The 18,949-nt window shown below is 56.1% G+C and overlaps 1 protein-coding gene across 2 annotated transcripts; it reads left to right on the forward strand.

Annotated features, from left to right (window-relative positions):
* The first annotated feature begins 684 nt into the window (after window positions 1-684).
* RSPO1 (R-spondin 1) lies at window positions 685-13,294 on the forward strand. 2 transcript variants are annotated; one of them, XM_040086222.1, is made up of 6 exons: window positions 685-745; window positions 7,592-7,980; window positions 10,304-10,495; window positions 11,241-11,390; window positions 12,151-12,339; window positions 13,143-13,294. In XM_040086222.1, the coding sequence occupies exons 2-6, from the start codon at window positions 7,887-7,889 to the stop codon at window positions 13,292-13,294; spliced, it is 777 nt and encodes a 258-aa protein (XP_039942156.1). In that variant the 5' UTR covers window positions 685-745; window positions 7,592-7,886. The 2 variants fall into 2 exon arrangements, with proteins under 2 accessions (XP_039942156.1, XP_039942158.1); XM_040086224.1 differs by lacking the exon at window positions 685-745 and adding an exon at window positions 1,164-1,270.
* Window positions 13,295-18,949: the final 5,655 nt, after the last annotated feature.

Below are 18,949 nucleotides of genomic sequence, written 5' to 3' on the forward strand. Positions count from 1 at the left end.
CTGATGACTTCATACGCCACTTACCGCTAAAATGTTAGTAATAACTCGGAATTAGCTGTCATAAATAAAAAAGACTACAAAGACAGCTCGATGGTGTGTCACTCTGCAGTAATTTACTGAGACCCCGTTGGCTCTGGATGCGAGGCTGGAAGGTCCTTTGTGGAGCTCCAGTCCGGGTTTTGCAACAGTCACCATATTTTGGCTGGATATTGTCTTAGGAGGTGGTACTAGTGGGGTGGAATTCCCTCATGCAGGAGTTTGCACTGGATGCCTTTACAAAGCTGGATACTCCGGTAATAATAATAATAAAAAGCCCCTACCCGGTGGATGGGGACGGAGTCTACGGATTGAGACCAGGATTTATTAATGTGCAAATTGCTCTGATATGATCACATACTTTCTGCTTTGCATACGCAGGGAGCAGCGTGGGCTGATGGAGTAGGAACTAGCCTGAGCGATCTTTACGAGCTGAGATCCTGCACATCGCAGAAGGGTTTGTTTCTCTGTGCAAAACCCGGGACCCCGTTAGAAACCGGCTCCAAAAAAACCGAGTGACCAAAACATCCAAAGGCACCAGACTTCTCCATGAACTCGCCATGAATATATTTTTCATTTTTTTTGACAGAAACGTGCCTGTAACTTTCTCTGGAGGAACTGAGGAATTTTGTAGTTGCTCTTGTAGTATTTTAAATCTGAGAACCCAGTAGAGTCTTTTCCGCAGTGATGAGGGAGTGACGAGCCGAAGGTAAGGGCTTCAGCCGTGCATGTTCGTGTCGATGGAGCTTTTGCAATGCGGGCTGCTAGCGAAGAGCGGAGCGGGAGCCGTGTCAGCATCTGACTGCGGGCTCGCCTTGTGCAACGTGGAGAATGAGCTCAGACAATGAGAGCCGTGCGAAATCGCAGCACCATCTGTGGGATCCCCTTCCTCCCCCCTCCCCTTCCCCGAGGTGCGTGGGGCTCGCAGGGGAGCTGGGCTGCCGCGCGTGTCCCCCGGCACCGTGCCACCCTCGCGTTCCGGGGAAGGGCACGCCGAGAGCCGCTCGGGATATTGAACAGCTCGCCGGAGCTCCTGACCGGTCCTGGAGCAGCTGCGGGGTCCCGGGGCAGCGGGGTGGCCGTGCCCTGCTGCCCTCCCACTGATCGGGGGGACAGGGGCGCTGCCAGGACGGGGCAGTTCACTCGCTGCGGTCTCGGTGCCGCTGTGGCTGCGCCCAAGCCGAGCCTCCTGCCAGCACCCATGGGCGCACGGCAGGCGCTGGGAGGGCGCGGGGTAAGTACGGGCTCTGGGGAGCGGGGTCCGGACGGGGGATCGGCGGGGAGACAGTTAATTTGGATTGTGGCAATAACTGGACGCGGTGCGAGCAGCCCGATGCGCAGGGCAAGCGCTGCTGGATGCGGGGCCGGCTGCCGCGGCTCAGCCAGGGCTCCCGCAGCCGGGCTGGGACACTGCGAAGGGTCAGGGTGACTTCAGCCTCGCTCCTCTGCGCTGGTGGGTGGGGGTGAGGGGGTCAGCCCTGGGCTGCTGGAGGGTTCTCTAGGCTCGGGCACGTGTGTTCCCTCGGGTTCAGGAGATGTGGATCGGGTTTAGAGAGGCGCCTTAAGTAAAAGGCATTAAAATAGGGGAGTGGTGGCAGAGGAAAATGCTGCATGGTGCATGCACGGAGCCTCCACTCTGCTGCACAGGGGCCAGCAGGTACCCACGGGAAAAAATAACCCTGTCACCTGAAGGTCTGCGAACTTGGGGCAACGCTTAGGGCGCTGTTTGGGGTGGCCAGGTCTGTGCTGAGGTCCCACGGGGACCAGGCACTGGCAGTGAAACTCTGCCTGGAGGGTTCTCCGTCGGGAGATTGATTTTGTCTGAGGTGCCCTGGTGACCCTGGAGCGGGTGAACTCCTGAATCCATCCACTCACCCCGCCGTGGGGCTCTGGAGGCTGGGTGGGAGGATGGCAGCAGCAGCAGCGCGGGCCCGGGAATGCCAGTGCTGCGGCATGCCTGGAAACCACCCTGGAAAAAAAGGGCTCTTTTCAGCTGGATCAGCTCCCCGGCCCCTGCGCGGCCGCTGCGAGAGCAGCAGCACCACCCTGAGGGACGCGGCAGGGAGGAGCCGGGGTGCCGGGGAGATGCGGGGACAGAGATCCCCTGGGCACAGCCAGAACCAGCTGAGCCCAGCACTGACCCCACGTTTCCATCAGCCGGGCTAGATGTGAGCTGGAACAGCTCCTCCCGGCCCGTGGGGAACAGGGATGAGAGCCAGGTCAACCCTCCCGGCCCGTGGGGAAGGCACAGAGGGGACAGCGCAGCTGGCACAGGTGGCACTGGCAGCAGAGACCCTTCCCCTGCGCGGTGTGAGGGTGACCTGTCACCGTGCCAAGGGTGGAAGTGCCTGTCTTTGCCCAAGACCTGGCAAACGCCGACAGGTTTCCTGTCATGCCCACCCCCAGCCTGCCTCCAGGAAGATCCTCTGGGGCTGCAGCTTCCTCACACGCTCACGGGCAGTGGGATGGCGGCAGGGCGTCCTCCACTGCCACACCTGCAGAGCTCAGAACTCGCTCCCCCTGTCCTGGGGGCTGCGGGGGGCTGTCACCCCACAAAAGGCAGAGCTTGTGTGGGCTCAGTCCAGGCTGGCAGCAGCAGCTGCTCTGGAGGGCACCCTGGCTGCCTGCTCACTGCCTCCTGCTCCGTCCTGCCACGTGCCCAGAGCTGTGGATGGGGGTTATCCTACACAATTTGTTTCCCTCTGCTGCTGTAGATGGTGCTAGCTACTCCTGGCTCTGCAGGGCTCAGGTTTCCCAGGCAGTGATGTCTGGGTGAGCCAGAGCACCAGGAATCCCTTCAGGGAGCCCTGCTTGGCAGATGGTCCCAGGCGCTGCTCTGGGCTTTGCCCTGGCCTTCAGGTTTTGGCTCTGCCTTTGCAGCTCAGCGCAGCAGCTCACGGCTCATCGGGCCCCTGTGAGCCTGGAAATTTGTGTTCACAGAGCTGGCAGGCTCTGTGGTGGAAGGAGCTGTGAGCCCTTGTCTGTGTGCATTTCCACAGAAATAAGGGGAACTGTCTTGAGCTGGATGTGTGAACTTGTTGCAGGATGAGCCCCGGCAGCCCTGGCTGTGCCTCCTGCCTGTGTCAGAGCCCCGTGCTCCCCACCCCACACCTCCTGGGGCACCTGCTGAGCACATCCCTGCTCAGCAACGGGCCTTCAGGGAGCCCTTTTGGGGGAAGAGCTGATTTTCTGTGCCCTGGTCTGTGCTGCCCCGAACTGGGCTGCTCTGTTTCCTGGTCTGAAATTTGGTTGTGCCGTTCTGGTGAGTCGCTGATCTGTAGGAGACTCAGACCCGCCCGAGCTGTAGCTAACAGACACAGACACAGGTTTGCTGCTCCCACGGGTGCAGTCATCTCCCCAGGCACAGAGCTGTGCCTGCCAGGACCATCCCAGTGCAGCTCCAGATGCTGCTCTGGTTCTGTGGAAAAGCAGCAGGCACAGATCCTGCCGCCTGCCTCAGGGCTCTGCCTCCTCCTCCTCCAGAGCAGCGTGCTGCCTCTGCGCTGGCACGAGGGCCACGGGAATCCCCCTGTAAAACATTTCCTGATGTTTTACAGGGCTGAAGCACAAGCACTCCTGGAGGGAGGCCTGTGGCACTACGGATCACAGCGTTTCTCGGAGCAGCTGCTGCGGGGGCACCGCTCAAGGCGGGCCAGGAGCCGGGGCTGGAGCTGCTGAGGTGCTGCTGAGCCCCGGAGCAGCTCCCAGAGCCAGGCCAGGGCAGAGGGATGGCCACGAGCAGCCTCTCCTCAGCGCATTCCCCACCAGCTCCTCAGATCCGGGGAATGCGGTGCAGGAGCTCGTGGAAGCAGTCAGACCTCAGCAATGCTGCGGAGAGCTCTGCTGCCAGATCGGGCTTTGTTATTTTATTTTATTTTTTGTTTCCAGCGAAGTTTATGGGTTGGGGATTTTGCACAACTTGGCACCGGGTTCTAATACCAAACGAGGACCTTCTGGTTCGGAAATCTGACTTAATGCAGCCGTCTTTTACTGCTTCGAGGATGGAGCAGCACAAAGTGGCTCTGCCCGTGCATGTGCGGAGATGTTTGCCAGAGGCACGTGAGACACCCTGTGGCAGCTGCGACGGCCGAGCCACGCGCGTGGGACCTTCCACGGTGGAGGATTTCACCGTGCTGCTCCCGCAGCATCAGCCCTGCTGACGGGGAAACAGCCCAGGGAGCACAGCACGGCACAAGAGAGGGAATTCCCCAAAGAGAACCAGGGCCCAAACCTCCCTCAGCACTGGGGCTGTGTCCTGGGTGCTGTCCCGTGGTGTGGGGCTGGGAGATGTGGGACCAAACCAACCCGAGTGAGACCCTGCAAAAGCAGTGACTCCTGCAGGGAGCCAGTTTGTGCGTACTCACACCTCTCGCTGACTTACCAAGAGGAAATTCAAATTCCCTGTTGAGCTCTAGGACCTGGAAACCCAAATTCCTCACCTCACAGCTGGTGCCCAGCCCTCTGTTGGCAGCGGCCTGGCAGTTCCCAGGGGTTCATTCCTGCTGTAAGCAGGTTTGTCCTGCCTCCAGCATCTGGTCCTTCTCTCCAAGGCTCAGTAAACCTTTGGAGAGCCTGTTTACATTTCGGATCCCGGGTACATTCAGCAAGAGGCAATATATCAGCAATTTAGTTATTGTGGATTAGGTCTCAAATATCCCGGGGATATGATGTTGGTCTTTCTCACCTTGTGTGTAGGAGGACTAATGGCAAATTATCTGGATGGTTTACATTTTCTGGTTTGTATTGGAGCTCCCAAGGACCAATTTATCCTGATTGAATTGCAAACAAGGCTTAGCGCCATCTCAGACTCAGGTCTCTCCATAAACGAATTCAGAGCAATTCAGGTTACCCCAAATTCTTCCTGTAGATGGGATAATGGCATAAATCCTGCTAATGTTTAGACTGGAAATTGTTTGCAGCAACCTGAGCCTGATTGATGGCTGCAGTAACAAAAAGAATCATAACTCGTGTCCTGCACTGAGGGTGGGGAGAGCTCACCACGGACCCCCAGGTGCTCCCGGGGGGAAGGAATTTGGATCATGTGTGACCTGCCAAGACACTTGACTCTGCAGCACTCAGAATGCGGTGGCCAAGCCCAGGCTTTCTTCGGGCCAGAAAGCAAGGAAATAAGGAGGGGCGAGCGTGCGCTCGCTCGGTTTGTGCTGCGGTCTCCAGGTTTCCCGTGGCACGTCCCTGCCCTCAGAAATGGGGTCTGGTGGTGACACGAGCTTTCACGCTGGCTCTTGGCACGCTGGGGCCGCGTTTGCTCCCTCCGGACATCCATCCTGCTGCTGTCCCCACGCCGGGAGGCTGTGCCCGGACTGCGAGTGTTGTGCAAACGCGGCGTGCGCTTCCTGCGAGCGCGCTTCGCCCGCCGCAGTTAAAAACCGGAGCGGGCGGCAGCGCGATCCCCCCGGAGCCGCTGGCACCCGGCACTCGTTCGGGGAGACTTTGGGTCGTGCTGCACCCCCACGGGGCCGCTCACACCCCCGGGGTGCCGTGGCCGTGCTGTCCCACACCACCCGCCCGGAGGGACCGTCCCGAGCCGCTGTCCCCAGGAGCAGAGGGGCTGCGGGGATCCCTGCCCTGCGCAGCTCCGTAAATCCCCCCGCAGCCCGGCTTAAGCACTTGACAGTGTTTATAAAGCGGCTCGCAGCAAACAGGCTTGGAAGTGCAGAACAAGTTGGTGTTTACACAAGCGACTAATTATTTATTTGAAAATCCAGCGGACGAGCCGTGGGCTGTAACGACAAGCACATGGGGAGCGCTGGGCTCCTGCCCCGGCAGTCGCGGCAGGGACACGGTGAAAAGTTCAGAACCACCGAGGAGGGGGGACAGCGGCTCAGGAGCGCCCGGTGGCCGCCAGCTGTGCCGGCACAGGTGAGCCGGCGCTGCCGGGAGGTGCCCGCAGCGGGCACAGCTCAGCGTCGGCGGTAGCCGGGTCACATCTCCCCGCAGCAGCTGGAGCAGCCGCCTCCCTCCAGGGGTTGTGCTCCGTGGCCATAAAACCCCGCTCAGGTGCGCCGGAGCTCGGGGCTGCTCGGGGCCCGTCAGCAGGTCCCGCACCCAGGGCGTGCCAGGGAGGGGACCGAGCCCATCCCAGGCTGAGGCCGGGCTCGCTTCCAGCACTGTCGCCACCAGTTGTTTGGGGCATCGGTGATTGCGCAGTTGTTATAAAGGGATTAAAACAATTTTCTGTTTCATTTGACTTCACAGAGCAAATGTTGTCGCCTTTATTCCAACACAATGTCCGCCGTTGGCAGGGCTTTGCTCTGCCAGCTGCAGAGAGGAGTGGGGCCCGGCTGGGCAGTGCCAGATCTCTCGGTGCTGCACGGAGCCTGCCCTCGCTTCACACAGGGCACAGGGAAAACCACTTGGAAACAGGGGAAATGCTGTCAGCAGCCAGTTGGGCTTGGGCACTCTCAGGAAAGGATGGTTCATGTGGAGTTCTGCGTGCTGGGCTTCCCTTCTCTCTCCAGCAGCTGAGGCAGAGCTGCTGTTTTGCTGCCCAGCCTGTGCTCCTGGTGATGCCATCTCATCGCTCTGCCCTGCCGTGCACGTTGGGCCCCTCTGTGCCACAGCTTGGTGAGGGCAGCGCCGCACTGGCAGCCGGACGGTCTGCCCCACACTGAATTCACTGCCCCATACCAGGCTCTCTGCCCCACACTGAATTCACTGCCCCATACCAGGCTCTCTGCCCCACACTGAATTCACTGCCCCATACCAGGCTCTCTGCCCCACACTGAATTCACTGCCCCATACCAGGCTCTCTGCCCCACACTGAATTCACTGCCCCATACCAGGCTCTCAGTCCCATGGTGGTCTCTCTGCCCCATACTGGGCTCTCTGCCCCACACTGGGCTCTCTGCCCCACACTGGGCTCTCTGCCCCATACTGGGCTCTCTGCCCCACACTGGGCTCACTGCCCCATACCAGGCTCTCTGCCCCACACTGGGCTCTCTGCCCCACACCGGGCTGTCTCTGCCGGTGAGCCTGGGGCAGAGCAGCTCCCGCGCTCAGCCCTGTGCAGGCGGCGCTGACCCTGCCCTGTGCTTCGGGGAACGGGAGATGGGAGGTTTGGAAACTCCCTCAGAGCAGAAACGCAGCGTTTTGGGCAGCTCGCAGAGGATCCCACCCCGTCCCCAGACAGCCCCAGCCCCGGCTGGGGGCTGCAGGCTCGCTCTCTGCTTGGCTTGACTACCAGCCCCAGAGGTGCCCACTTGATGGGAAACATCTTGTGTGCCTGGCACCCTCCGCAGCCATCTGCTGCTTGGGGAGGGCAGCCCAGGGCTCTGGCTCTATTTTAAACAAGTTCCAGCTATAACTACTGTTTGCAGCGCTGGCAGATGGCAAAGATGCGCCGGGCATTTCGAGCGGTGCTGATTATCAGCAACAGGGACTTAGAGACGAGGCTGAGCGCAGCTCTCCCCACGCCACTCCGGGTGCTGCTGTCTGCCAGCACCCCCAGTGCGCCCCACAACCCCCGTGCTTGCCCCCAGTCACCGTGGGAGCGATGCTGTCTGTCAAGTTAACCTCCTCTCCTCTTCTTTCGCAGTTCCTGCCAGCGTACCTGGAAACCACGAGCAGCCAACGCCCGCTGCCGAGCCCCCGATGGGACTAGGGCCGAGCTCCTGCACTCCTGACAGGGATGAAGGTAGAGCCATGTTACCCGCTACCTAAGCTCGCTGGTGCTGATGTAGTTTGCGGATATGGTCCCAGACGTGGCTCTGTGCACAGACTCTCAGCTCTGATCCCACCCGAGAGGATTTAGCGGCAGCAGAGAGCCCAGCTGTGGAGCACGCTCCCCCGACCACCCCACGACGGAGGGGCTGCAGCGCTGGAGAGTTACTATGCAGCTTGGACTGCTTGTGGTGGTGGTTTTTCTAAGCTCGATGGATCTAACAGGCAGCAGCAAAGTGGTGAAGGGCAAGAGGCAAAGACGAAGTATGTATGAAACGCTTTTCTTCTCTCCTTCCTCTCACGGTGCCGTGCAGGTCATGCTGGTGTGAGTGCGTTTACGACACAGGGAGCTGGGCAGGGCTCGTGGAGCCCCAAGAGCCTGCAGAGATCCCCAGGTCCCACTCCCCATGTCCCCTGACCTGCCACAGCTCCGAGCTGTCCCCTGAGGTCACGGGGGGGGGGGGTCAGTTTTGCCTCCAGCCCTGAGGGTCCCTGGTGGGGCTCGAGCAGGGCAGCCAGGCAGAACTGGCACAAGAGCAGCCACGGGCCTTTGCCCTCCTTTGTGCAAGCTCATGTTAGAGCTGTTTTACATTAAAACCCGTTTAAATTGAATTACATAAAATTGATTTTATATTGAAACTGGGACTGCTGAGCCCTGGGAGAACAAGGAAAACCTGACGTCATGGCTAATGCTATAAAGGGCAATTTCCAGCCAGGGCCCAGTTTATACCTTCGCCATGGGTTCAGAGCTTGGCACCGGGGCCCAGCGCTGCGGGAGGGATGGGGCCGGATCCCTGGGGGTCTCTGCGTAGAGGGGCGAGAGCCCACAGTGCCAAGGGGGTCCCAATCCCGACCAGCGAACCCTCCTGGCAGCTGGGGGCTGAGGACCCCTCTCCCTTCCCATCCCAAGGCTGGAACAGCCCCACACCCCCAGGCCTGGCGATGGGGCTGGGGCTGGGGCAGGCAGCGGGGGCTGCCAGGCTCTCGGGCCACGGTGGGGGGACAGCGCAGCTCTCTCACCTCCAGTCCTGACACGTGAGCACCGTGCCGCTCTGCGCTTGCTTTTGAAGTGCAGTAAACACGGTATTTAAAAGAATACATCTTTTAAATACACGGCTTTTCTATAAACAAGGACACGGCTTGCATAATAAACTAATAAAAATAACCTGCATTCTAGTCTGCAAAGAATGCGATTGGTTTCAAAACAAGCAGCATTTTACACGATAATGAAAAGCAGAAAACTCTCAAGACATGGGATTGAGTATTTTTCTTGGACTGAACGTAGGAGCTGAGAACGCATCCCTATTTTGGGGGCAGTGACACCTCCCGACTGCCAGAGAAAATTTAACATAGGCAGGGTCAGGGTGAGATCCAGGCTGGGACGCAGCACGGATGGAATTAGCGGAACGGTTTCGCTGCAGGGCGATGCGCTGCGGTCCCCGCTGCTCCTCGGCGTGGAGGCACCTCCAGCTCCAAGCAGGGAGGCAGCGGGAGGTGCTGGAGCCCTGGGCACAAGCCCGTCGTGGGTGTCTGCCCCACACGGGCACCAGGGCCGGGAGGCAGTGGGCTGGGGGGACAGTGCTGGGGGGACAGTGCTGGGGCTCTGGGCACAGCTGGTTCTGGGTCCTGCTCCTCAGCACTGCTGTGACTCCTGTGCCTGTGCTGGGCACAGCTCTGGCTCCTGTGGCCATCGGGGACGGGGCCATGGTGTCTGGCCAGAGCAGTGTGTCAGTGCTGCAGGACCCTGGCCCTTGCTCTGTCCCAGTTCCTGCTCCTCCTGCCGGTGGTGCCAGAGGTTTGGGGTCACAGCCGGTGGTGCCAGAGGTTTGGGGTCACAGCCGGTGGTGTCAGGGGTTTGGGGTCACAGCCGGTGGTGTCAGAGGTTTGGGGTCACAGCTGGTGGTGTCAGGGGTTTGGGGTCACAGCCGGTGGTGTCAGGGGTTTGGGGTCACAGCCGGTGGTGTCAGGGGTTTGGGGGTCACAGCCGGTGGTGTCAGGGGTTTGGGGTCACAGCCGGTGGTGCCAGGGGTTTGGGGTCACAGCTGGTGGTGTCAGAGGTTTGGGGTCACAGCCGGTGGTGTCAGGGGTTTGGGGTCACAGCCGGTGGTGCCAGGGGTTTGGGGTCACAGCTGGTGGTGTCAGAGGTTTGGGGTCACAGCCGGTGGTGTCAGGGATTTGGGGTCACAGCTGGTGGTGTCAGAGGTTTGGGGTCACAGCTGGTGGTGCCAGGGATTTGGGGTCACAGCCGGTGGTGTCAGAGGTTTGGGGTCACAGCTGGTGGTGTCAGAGGTTTGGGGTCACAGCTGGTGGTGCCAGAGGTTTGGGGTCACAGCCGGTGGTGTCAGAGGTTTGGGGTCACAGCCGGTGGTGCCAGAGGTTTGGGGTCACAGCCGGTGGTGTCAGGGATTTGGGGTCACAGCCGGTGGTGTCAGAGGTTTGGGGTCACAGCTGGTAGTGCCAGAGGTTTGGGGTCACAGCTGGTGGTGTCAGGGATTTGGGGTCACAGCCGCTGGTGCCAGAGGTTTGGGGTCACAGCCGGTGCCTGCAGAGCCCAGCACTAACCACTGCCTCTCTCCTGCTCTTCCAGTCAGCACCGAGCTCAGCCAGGGCTGTGCCAGAGGTTGTGACCTGTGCTCTGAGTTCAATGGGTGCCTGAGGTGTTCCCCCAAACTCTTCATCCTTCTGGAGAGGAACGATATCCGACAAATTGGGATTTGCCTGCCTTCTTGTCCGCTGGGATATTTTGGCCTTCGCAATACGGACATGAACAAGTGCATCAGTGAGTGTGGGGCTGAGAGGGACGGGGCAGGGGCAGGGGCAGTGCTCTGTGGGGCAGCACGTGCCTCTGCTCAGGTGCTGTGGCCGCACGAGGCAGGGCTGAGCACGGCAGCTCAGCACCGCACGGGCATCCTGTGGATGTGGGATCCTGCAGGACCTCTGGGCAGTTTTGTTGCCAGACTGGCAGCCTTTGGGAGGAGGGAGATCCTTTCAGGCATTTCGTGCATCTTCTCCTGCTCTATTGCTCGCCAGACTCAGGCGGCTCTGAGTGAAATCCTTGGCTTGCATCCTGTAGCCAGAGCACCAGAGAGAGCTGGGTGTGGAAACACGAGGTCACTCCCCGGCAGGTCCGTGCACAGCACCCTCAGGGCCAGGTTTCCATCGAGATCCCTCTCCATGCAGCCTGTCCTGTAGCTGCAGCTGGAGCTGTCTCCTTTGCACCGTCCCCTTTGGCTGACTGATGCTCAGCTGAGCACCAGCCCAAAACTTTCCAACCCTGCCTGATTCTGTCCCGGCAGTGGCTGCTGCTGGCTGCCTGCGAGAGCTGCAGCACAGGGAATGGTGCAAAGGAAACTCACTTCTGAGTGGCACAGCCAGGCCTGGCAGAGACATTCCCTGGCTGCTGCGAGACCCCTGGGAGCGAGGACAGCCAGTGCAGAGCTTCTTGAGTCTTTTGTTCACATCAGACAACATGATGGCTTTGGTGTTTGTTTGTTTTTTGTTTTTGTTTTTTTTTTTCCCCCCAGAATGCAAAATTGAGAACTGTGAGTCCTGTTTCAGTCGAAACTTTTGCACAAAATGTAAGGAAGGTTTGTATTTGCACAAAGGGAGATGTTACGTCACGTGCCCCGAAGGCTACGCTGCTGCCAACGGCACCATGGAGTGCAGCAGTCCTGGTAAGCGGCCCTGAACTCGGGCACGTCTGGTCGTGGGTCGTGCTGCAGGGGGGTTTAGATGATGATCTGAACCCCTCACGGTACCTGTGTTGAGGGGGTGACAGCACAGCCCTCGGTGGGGCAGAACCCCCGGGAACCAGCCTGGGTGGGGAGCAGCCCCTGCTGTTTGTGATCTGCGACCCAGAGGTGGTGTGGTGTGGCAAGGAACGGGGTGCTCGGGGACTCAGGAGTCTGCTGGGGAAATGCAGACTCCCCTGCAGCCCAGTGTCGGGGAGAGAGGCAGTGGTGGGCTCTGGGATGGCCTGAGCTGACAGTCATTGCAGCCCGGCTCACGGCGACCCCAGGTCCGGCCCAGCCGGGGGAGCGTGGCGAAAATGGAGGGGAGGGAATGGTGGAGTGCCCGAAAAATAAACTGTAATGGTGGTAAAAAAACAAACGCAGGGACTGCACGGTCCGAGAGGCAGCATCCACAGAGGATGTGGCTAACTTAACAAAGGTTACCTGAGGGCAGGGATCCAATCCAGAATGCAGGACAGGGACATTGCATGTCAAAGGTCCCAAACTTATGGAGAACCAGAACCAGAGACATGACTCATTTTGGAATTGATGCCATTAGCATCCTCATTTCCATATCCTGCCTCCCATGCTCTCAGGTTTATGGTTTCTGCATAAAAACCTGGGCTGAGCTGTTGTCCATCCCAGCTGGCTGGGGTCCCACACCAGCCCAGGAGTTACAGCTGGGCTCTCTCGTTATCCGCAGCACAATGTGAAATGAGCGAGTGGGGGCCCTGGGGGCCCTGCTCCAAGAAAAGGAAGCTGTGTGGCTTCAAGAAGGGCAATGAAGACCGGACACGGCGGATCCTGCAGGCTCCCTCTGGGGACGTGTCGCTGTGTCCTGCCACCACAGAGGTGCGGCGATGCACGGTGCAGAAGAGCCAGTGCCCCGAAGGTGAGCAGGGGTGGTGATGCCTTGGGAAGGCTGAGCTGGAACAGAGAGCAGACAGAGAGAGAATAAAGGAGATATTTATTGAAAGGCCTTTAAAGATACACCTTGGGCAGGACAAGAGCCTGGCCAGGGTTACACCCAAGGTGGACCCAAAATGGTCACAAAATGGACAAATGGTCACGAGGTCTCACACTTTTATAAGTTTTGGTCCATTTGCATGTTGGGGTTTAATTGCCCAATTACAGCTTCAGCTTATGATGTCCCATCCTTCTTGCTTCTCTCTTCACTCCACCATTGTTTAATGCTTTTGGGCCTGAAAGTTGTACTCGCTGTCCTTGGTGTCCAGCAGGAAAAGGATTTGTTTTGTCTCCCTGCTCTGTGAAGAGAGCTGACTGACACTGAATGTGAGGGGGTCTCTCCATCCCTCCCCACACCCTGTAGAGGTCAGGCACAAGGAGGGGGTGATCCTTGGCACAGCTTGCTGTGTGTGCCACAGGTTTCAGCTATTTTAGTTTCCTCCCAGCCCAGAGAGCAGCCGAGGGTGCACGTCTGTGTGCTGCTGTGACGGGAGTTGGCTTCTCTACCACAATGCTCAGGTCTGTTTTTCCCAGGAATTAGTGTCTTCAGGATGAACGATGGTTTGGTTATCTTGTTACAGGATGGACAAGGGTGGCAGCTGTGTTGAGTGTTCTGAGGGGAGAGGGTCCTGAGCAGCGATTAAATGCTCAGAAATTAACCAGCAGGGCGTGGGCAGGTGGACAGGGTCCATCTGCTCCACCTCACGCTGCCCCTTTGCTTTACCGCAGGGAAAAGGAAGAAAAAGGAAGAGCAAGAAAAGCAGGATAACGGGAACAGAAATCGGAAAGACACCAAAGACACCAAGTCTGGCACCAAGAAGAGGAAGAACAAACAGAGAGGGGCCACGGTGCCCGCGACGCCCGCCAGCCCTGCCCAGTAGCCGGCCCCGCGCGTCACCCGATGGCAAGACTCCGTTGCTGCTATGTATATGAAAGCTTTATGGAACAGAGCACTGCTACACCATGTACACGTGTCCAGAGACAGACATATACTCCAGACTGACCCACGGACTGACTGACAGAGCCCACACACACAGTACTTATGGAGGCTGCACGCACACCCCGCCCAGGACTGTGGGAGAACGCTGCTGAGGAGTGGGAGCACACGCGGAGGCAAAGCCCACGGCCCCGGGGCTCCGTGGGGATGCTGCAGGGAGGAGAGGTGGAGCGTAAGCCAGTGAAGGACCCAGACATGGGATTGGTTTCACGATCAAAGGCCTCAGCTGGACGCCAAGCACGTGGCCCCAGCACAGCCCCACTCAGCCAGGGGACGAGACTGAGCCCACACGGTCACTGTCCCTGGCCTGGGACCCAGACACATGCAGCAGTGGCCTCTTTCTCTTCCCTCACCCCTTATTTTGTGTTTTAAGCGGTATGACTTTATCATTGCGAATACATGTTAAAAGTTTGTGGTAAGAGGTCAGTGGTATCTGCCCTGAATCTGCTTCAAAGAATTATTTCAAATTAAAAACAAAACAAAACAAAACAAAACAAACAAAAAAAAACCCCAAAATCAAAATGACAACCAGCTTCCTGAGTGTGTGGTTCATACCTTGGCCCCTATGGAGGCTGGTGTCCCACAGGACAGAGACTCACTTGTGGAAGGGAAACTCAGCAAAGCTTTAAGAAAATCCCAGAAAATGCTGCCAGCTGCACTGCAGCCACAAATCAGCTGTCCTGCGTGAGGGACCCCAGCTGCACCCCGCCGAGCCCCGAGGAATTCCCCACTGAAGGATCCACTTAACACACAGCAGATTGAGAAAATGAAAGGCTACAACAAACCACAGGCTGCTGAAACACTGGGCCTCCTCTCAGACAGTCACAGCTGTGCGACAATCCCGGGCTGGGGACAGGAGGGAGGCAGGCGGGAGGGGGAAGGCACAGCTCAGGTCCTGCAGAAGAGAAATGAAAATTTTAAATTGCGTAGAAACTACTTGTCTGCATCCCACTGGCTGGAATGTCCTGGATTCTCCTGCTCTGCGAGAGCTGACACCTGAGCAGAGGAACTGGGGCGAGGACTGCGCAGGACAGACCTGGCGAGCCCTGCGTGGGACGCGTGCGTTCGCTGCTCTGCTCAGGGAGCTCTTCCCGTGGCAGGGTCACAGGGTGTCTCACCACCCACTGCCCCGCGATTTTAAAATGTGCTTTCTCTGTATAAACATGTTAGAGACACATCTCATTTCTCCGGAGTTCAGCAGAAGCTCTCTGCTCCCGAGGATGGCGGCATGGCTCACGGAGATGTGCCCAGGGTGGATCAGGGACGCGCTGCTGGAGTTCCAACTCCCCTGGTGGGGCAAAGGGCAGAGGAAACCTCAGCCCAGATGAACCCTGTGAATCCAATCTTCGCTGTTCTCGCTTCCATACCACCCCCAGCTCTGGCTTTGGAGGGCAGGCTGAGGCAGAAGGTGTGCAGGGAGCCTGTGAGAGAGCTCCCTGTCCCTGCCAGGGGTCACCTGCCCCGGTTCTGTCCTGTGGCTCGTGGTGCCCACCGAGGACTCAGCTCTGGCACAGGACACCCCAAATCCCTTCACCCATGCACCCCAGGGCTGGCTTGGCTCGGTGCAGGAAGTGGAGGCTGCACAGTTGTTTCGGCTCCGGGGCTGTACCAAGCTCTCCGTGACTGCTCTGCTGGCAGAAAAACCTTTCAGCCCATCGTCCACTTTGTGTTTAAGTAAACAAGAAGCTGTTACATCCTTGAAAGGGGATTCCATTTCAGCACAATGATAAACGACCAGCATACCAAGCAGGGGGAGAAAGAGGTTCTCAAAAGCCACCCTTTAAGTTGTTTACAGATCACGTTCATACGATTTCTGAAACCCTCCCAGCTGAGCGATCCAGTCTTGCTCTATTTTCTACCTTGTGAGAGAAGTATTTCGTTTGTGCCATGGCATCGTTTGTCAGCAGAACCATTTTCCCTTCCACTTTTACGAGCACCCACCAGTCACCCCTCGGTGAAGCTCAGGAAAGGAAAATGCATTAGCAAAGATTTCTACACGAGGCTCTGGTAATGACTTGATTCCCTACAGTAACTCCTGGCACTATTAGCACAACTATTTCAAAACTAAACTGCATGTAATAAATCAACAGAACCTATTTTAGAGCGCTCTAGGGATTATTAGAAAAACTGACAAACTTCTTTCTGTTGTAGCCTTTCCCCTACTTTCTTCCTTTTTTCAGAGCAAAATGGGAAGAAAAAGGGACAAAGGCAACAGGAAGTTCAAGATGCATATTAAGAATATCCAAGATTTTTCAGTAGGGGTGATTTTAAAATTAAATTGTTTTAGAACAATTAGGAGAAAAAAATACAAAAAATAAATCCAATTTATTTTCCTTTTTTCTTTTTGAGTCAGCTCAAGAATTGTGCTTATTGCCACTCCCAGAGAGCTGATCCCGTTATGAATTTAGGAACATTTTGCCTTTGACCAACATGAACTGCACACTGAGCTCCCCAGTCCAAGCTGGAATGTCCTTAGCTGGGTGATGTCACCTCAACTCACACACGTGAACGCTCTCTTTCCATGCACTAACCCTCTTGTGGTGTTGTCTCCATGGCATCACTGTAAAATACATGTCTTTACACAAATAAATCAATAAATGGGTTTGCTGAACCAGCTTCATTTGTTTATTCACCAAAACTGGAGTCAAAGCCAGCGAACCAAAAATGTCCACAGACACAGTGAGCCTCTCCTGAGAGCCAGAGGAACCACCTGGATCAGGGATGGGAGCGTCACTGCTCTGACTCCTGCGTGTATTCCCACCCTGTGCTTTGATCAGCTTGATGCTGAACTGGAGAAGCCACTGCTGGGTGGACAGACAGACAGACAGACAGACAGACAGACAGAGAGATCCTCTGTCAGGAACTGCACTGCACAGGAAACAGCTGCCCTTTCCCTGCTGAACAACCTGGTGTCATTCTCTGGACAGAATTCCATTCACTCAGATCTGCAGGATGCTTTCTGGTCCGTTTCCCGAGTTTTCGAGCAATACATCCCATGCCATGGGGGAAACAAAGGGCCAGGAATAATGGACAGCTTGCAGCCAGGGGTTTGGAACGGTTTCATTTGTCTCTTACTTGCCGAGATTTGGAACCTAAAGCAGACGAATGTCACCAAACACACGTTGGTTCTATCACATTCTTAACCCTCTCTGGGTAATACAAATCTGTATTTTTCATCATCTGTGGTCAATGAACTGTGTGCACACACACTCCTCACACAATAGTTCACTGACTTTCCACCCCCAGAGAGGTGGAGGTAATGTATATACTCCTCAGCCCATGTTTATGTTTAAATGATTTCTCACTCAGGAGAAATCTTAGCTTTGATTAAGGGAAACAAAGTAGGATAGTGAAACAGGTTATCTCCAAAACTATTGTTTGGATTACATTGAGAATATGAAAAGGGATAATTCCGATATATATTTACAGATTTTATGACATCAATAGACTTCATAGAGAGATGATAGGCATCACATTTTAAAAAAATCTGTATTAAAATTATGGAAATACCAGTGTATTTAATCAGTCACCACACATAAATCACCCTGATGGCATTCACATACAGGGTAATACATCACACCCCACGGAATGCCAGACCATAGTTTGGATGGAGCTTCTTGCTGGAATTTCCAGGATTTTTGAAGAACGGGAAAAAAGAGGCAGCCAGGTAGGTCGTATATCGTTATTTACAGCCTGAGGTGAAGCGCTGGTTTAGAGCCACAGCCCCTCCTGTGGCACAGAGGAGCCCAGCCCGTGGGGGCAGAAGTTCCTTTTCATGACTGCTCACATCAAACCACAGGAAAACATTCCCATTTCACTGCGGTGCTGGCAGATGCTCCCAGGGTGAAGCCCAGGGCTCTGCAGCCCGCACAGCTCCGAGCCCACCAAGGGCTCCAAGGGCTCGGCCCCGCCGGCACAGCTCAGCCCGGGCTCTCCAAGTCCTCCCACACCTTTTTGCCTTTCCTCTTGACTTCAGTTTTCTCCTCCCAGCCGAGTTCCCCTGTTGCTTTCAGTCACCTTTTTGGGAATTCCATATCCAGGGCAACAATCAGGCATCACTTTGTTTTCTCCTGTTCAAGAGCTGGAGCCTTTTGCCAAGGAGCCCTACCTCCTGCTCCTGCCAGCTGTATCCCTGGGGAGCCATGCCCGAGGAACTGAGCTGGGAGAACTGCTGTGGTGATAAACTGCCTGCAATACATTCTGCTTTGATTTTAAAGATGAGCTACAAACTCCACTTGCATCCTTGTGCCCTGCGGGGAACTGCTGCAATAGAGGGAGATGGCTGATGCTGCTTTATCCTGTTAAATAAAACCGTGGAGCTCAACAGCACACTGAAAAAGGGCTCTGAGTGCAAGTCTGGTCTTGTTCTGAACTCTTGGAAATTTACTTTTCCTTCATTTAATTGACAAAATCTGTAGATCATACGAGGAAGACAGTCCCTGCCAAAAATCCAACATCACTAGTTTTTAATAATACAATGGGAATAACCCCTCAGAACATATGTAATTATGGGAATGAGTCATTCCGATGGCATCACGTAACCACATTCACTGGGATTTGACAAAGATGAGGCCACATAAAATGATTTCATTTCAGCCCTGGTCAGGGCAGTGGTGCTGAGAAGCTTGGGCCACGTAGAGATCTGTGACTTTGTTGTCCTGGCTGGTCGTGGCACAGACACAGCCATTGGTAACAGAATGAGAAAAACGCTAAAGATTGAAGTGGGGGAATGCATCAACAGCAAAGGAAAAGCTGTGAGTCACAGAGCAACAAAACATCAGTTCAGTGGAGCAAAATAACTCACACGTTATCAGATACACAATGAGCGGCTGCAGCCTCAGGGATGCTGCAAGTTAAACACCAACTGCTGGCCCCAGGGATGGAATTCGGGTCAGGGAATATGTGAGAGCGAGGAAAGAGCCGCAGAAAAGGTGCCAGTTTGAATGCAGGCCCCACACATTATCAGCAGGATCTTCTCTTGTGACAGAAAATCCAGGCTCGTAGCCCACCCCAATGGGGGCGTGGGGATGGCTGGGTAAAGGGCCTGAGCCCTCCCAGCAATGCTTCCAGCCTGGGAATTCAGCACCCAACTCCGGGGCACCCCCAAGACAACTTCTCTCTGCCACAGCCTCCTGCCCAAAGCTGGCTGGGGCTGTCCTCTCACAGACAGAGACGGCGACTTTCTGGCTGCGCCCCAAGATCTCTTGCTAACAATAAAGAGGGAGTTTTCTTAAGGGAAAGGAAGAAAGAGTTGGGGAGAGCAGAGCAAAAGTATTACTCAACTATTTAGTCTAAAAGTTTGAAAAATCAAAAGGCTCTTCTGACAGATTGATATCGACTCTAATAGAAAACACACTTGTCCCGGGAAAACTCTTCCACATGAGCCTCGAGTCTGATAGCTTAAACAATTATCTACTATTTGGAATTGATTTTTTTATGCCCACATCAATGTGCACTTTTTCAATGCCCAAGGCACAGATAATTCTATTAAGAGAAAAACCAGAACGTGTAGGCTTAAGCCAAACAGCCTCCGACTCCA

The sequence above is a fragment of the Hirundo rustica genome, chromosome 25, assembly GCF_015227805.2.
Source record: "Hirundo rustica isolate bHirRus1 chromosome 25, bHirRus1.pri.v3, whole genome shotgun sequence".
NCBI classification, from domain to species: Eukaryota; Metazoa; Chordata; class Aves; order Passeriformes; family Hirundinidae; genus Hirundo; species Hirundo rustica.

What these genes read in the sequence shown, in the direction of transcription:
- RSPO1 (XM_040086222.1), top strand. Translation starts at nt 7,887, where the DNA reads ATGCAGCTTGGACTGCTTGTGGTGGTGGTTTTTCTAAGCTCGATGGAT. An exon ending in GGACATGAACAAGTGCATCA is followed by an intron (nt 10,496 to 11,240) that starts GTGAGTGTGGGG and finishes TTTTCCCCCCAG; the next exon opens with AATGCAAAATTGAGAACTGT. An exon ending in GAAGAGCCAGTGCCCCGAAG is followed by an intron (nt 12,340 to 13,142) that starts GTGAGCAGGGGT and finishes GCTTTACCGCAG; the next exon opens with GGAAAAGGAAGAAAAAGGAA.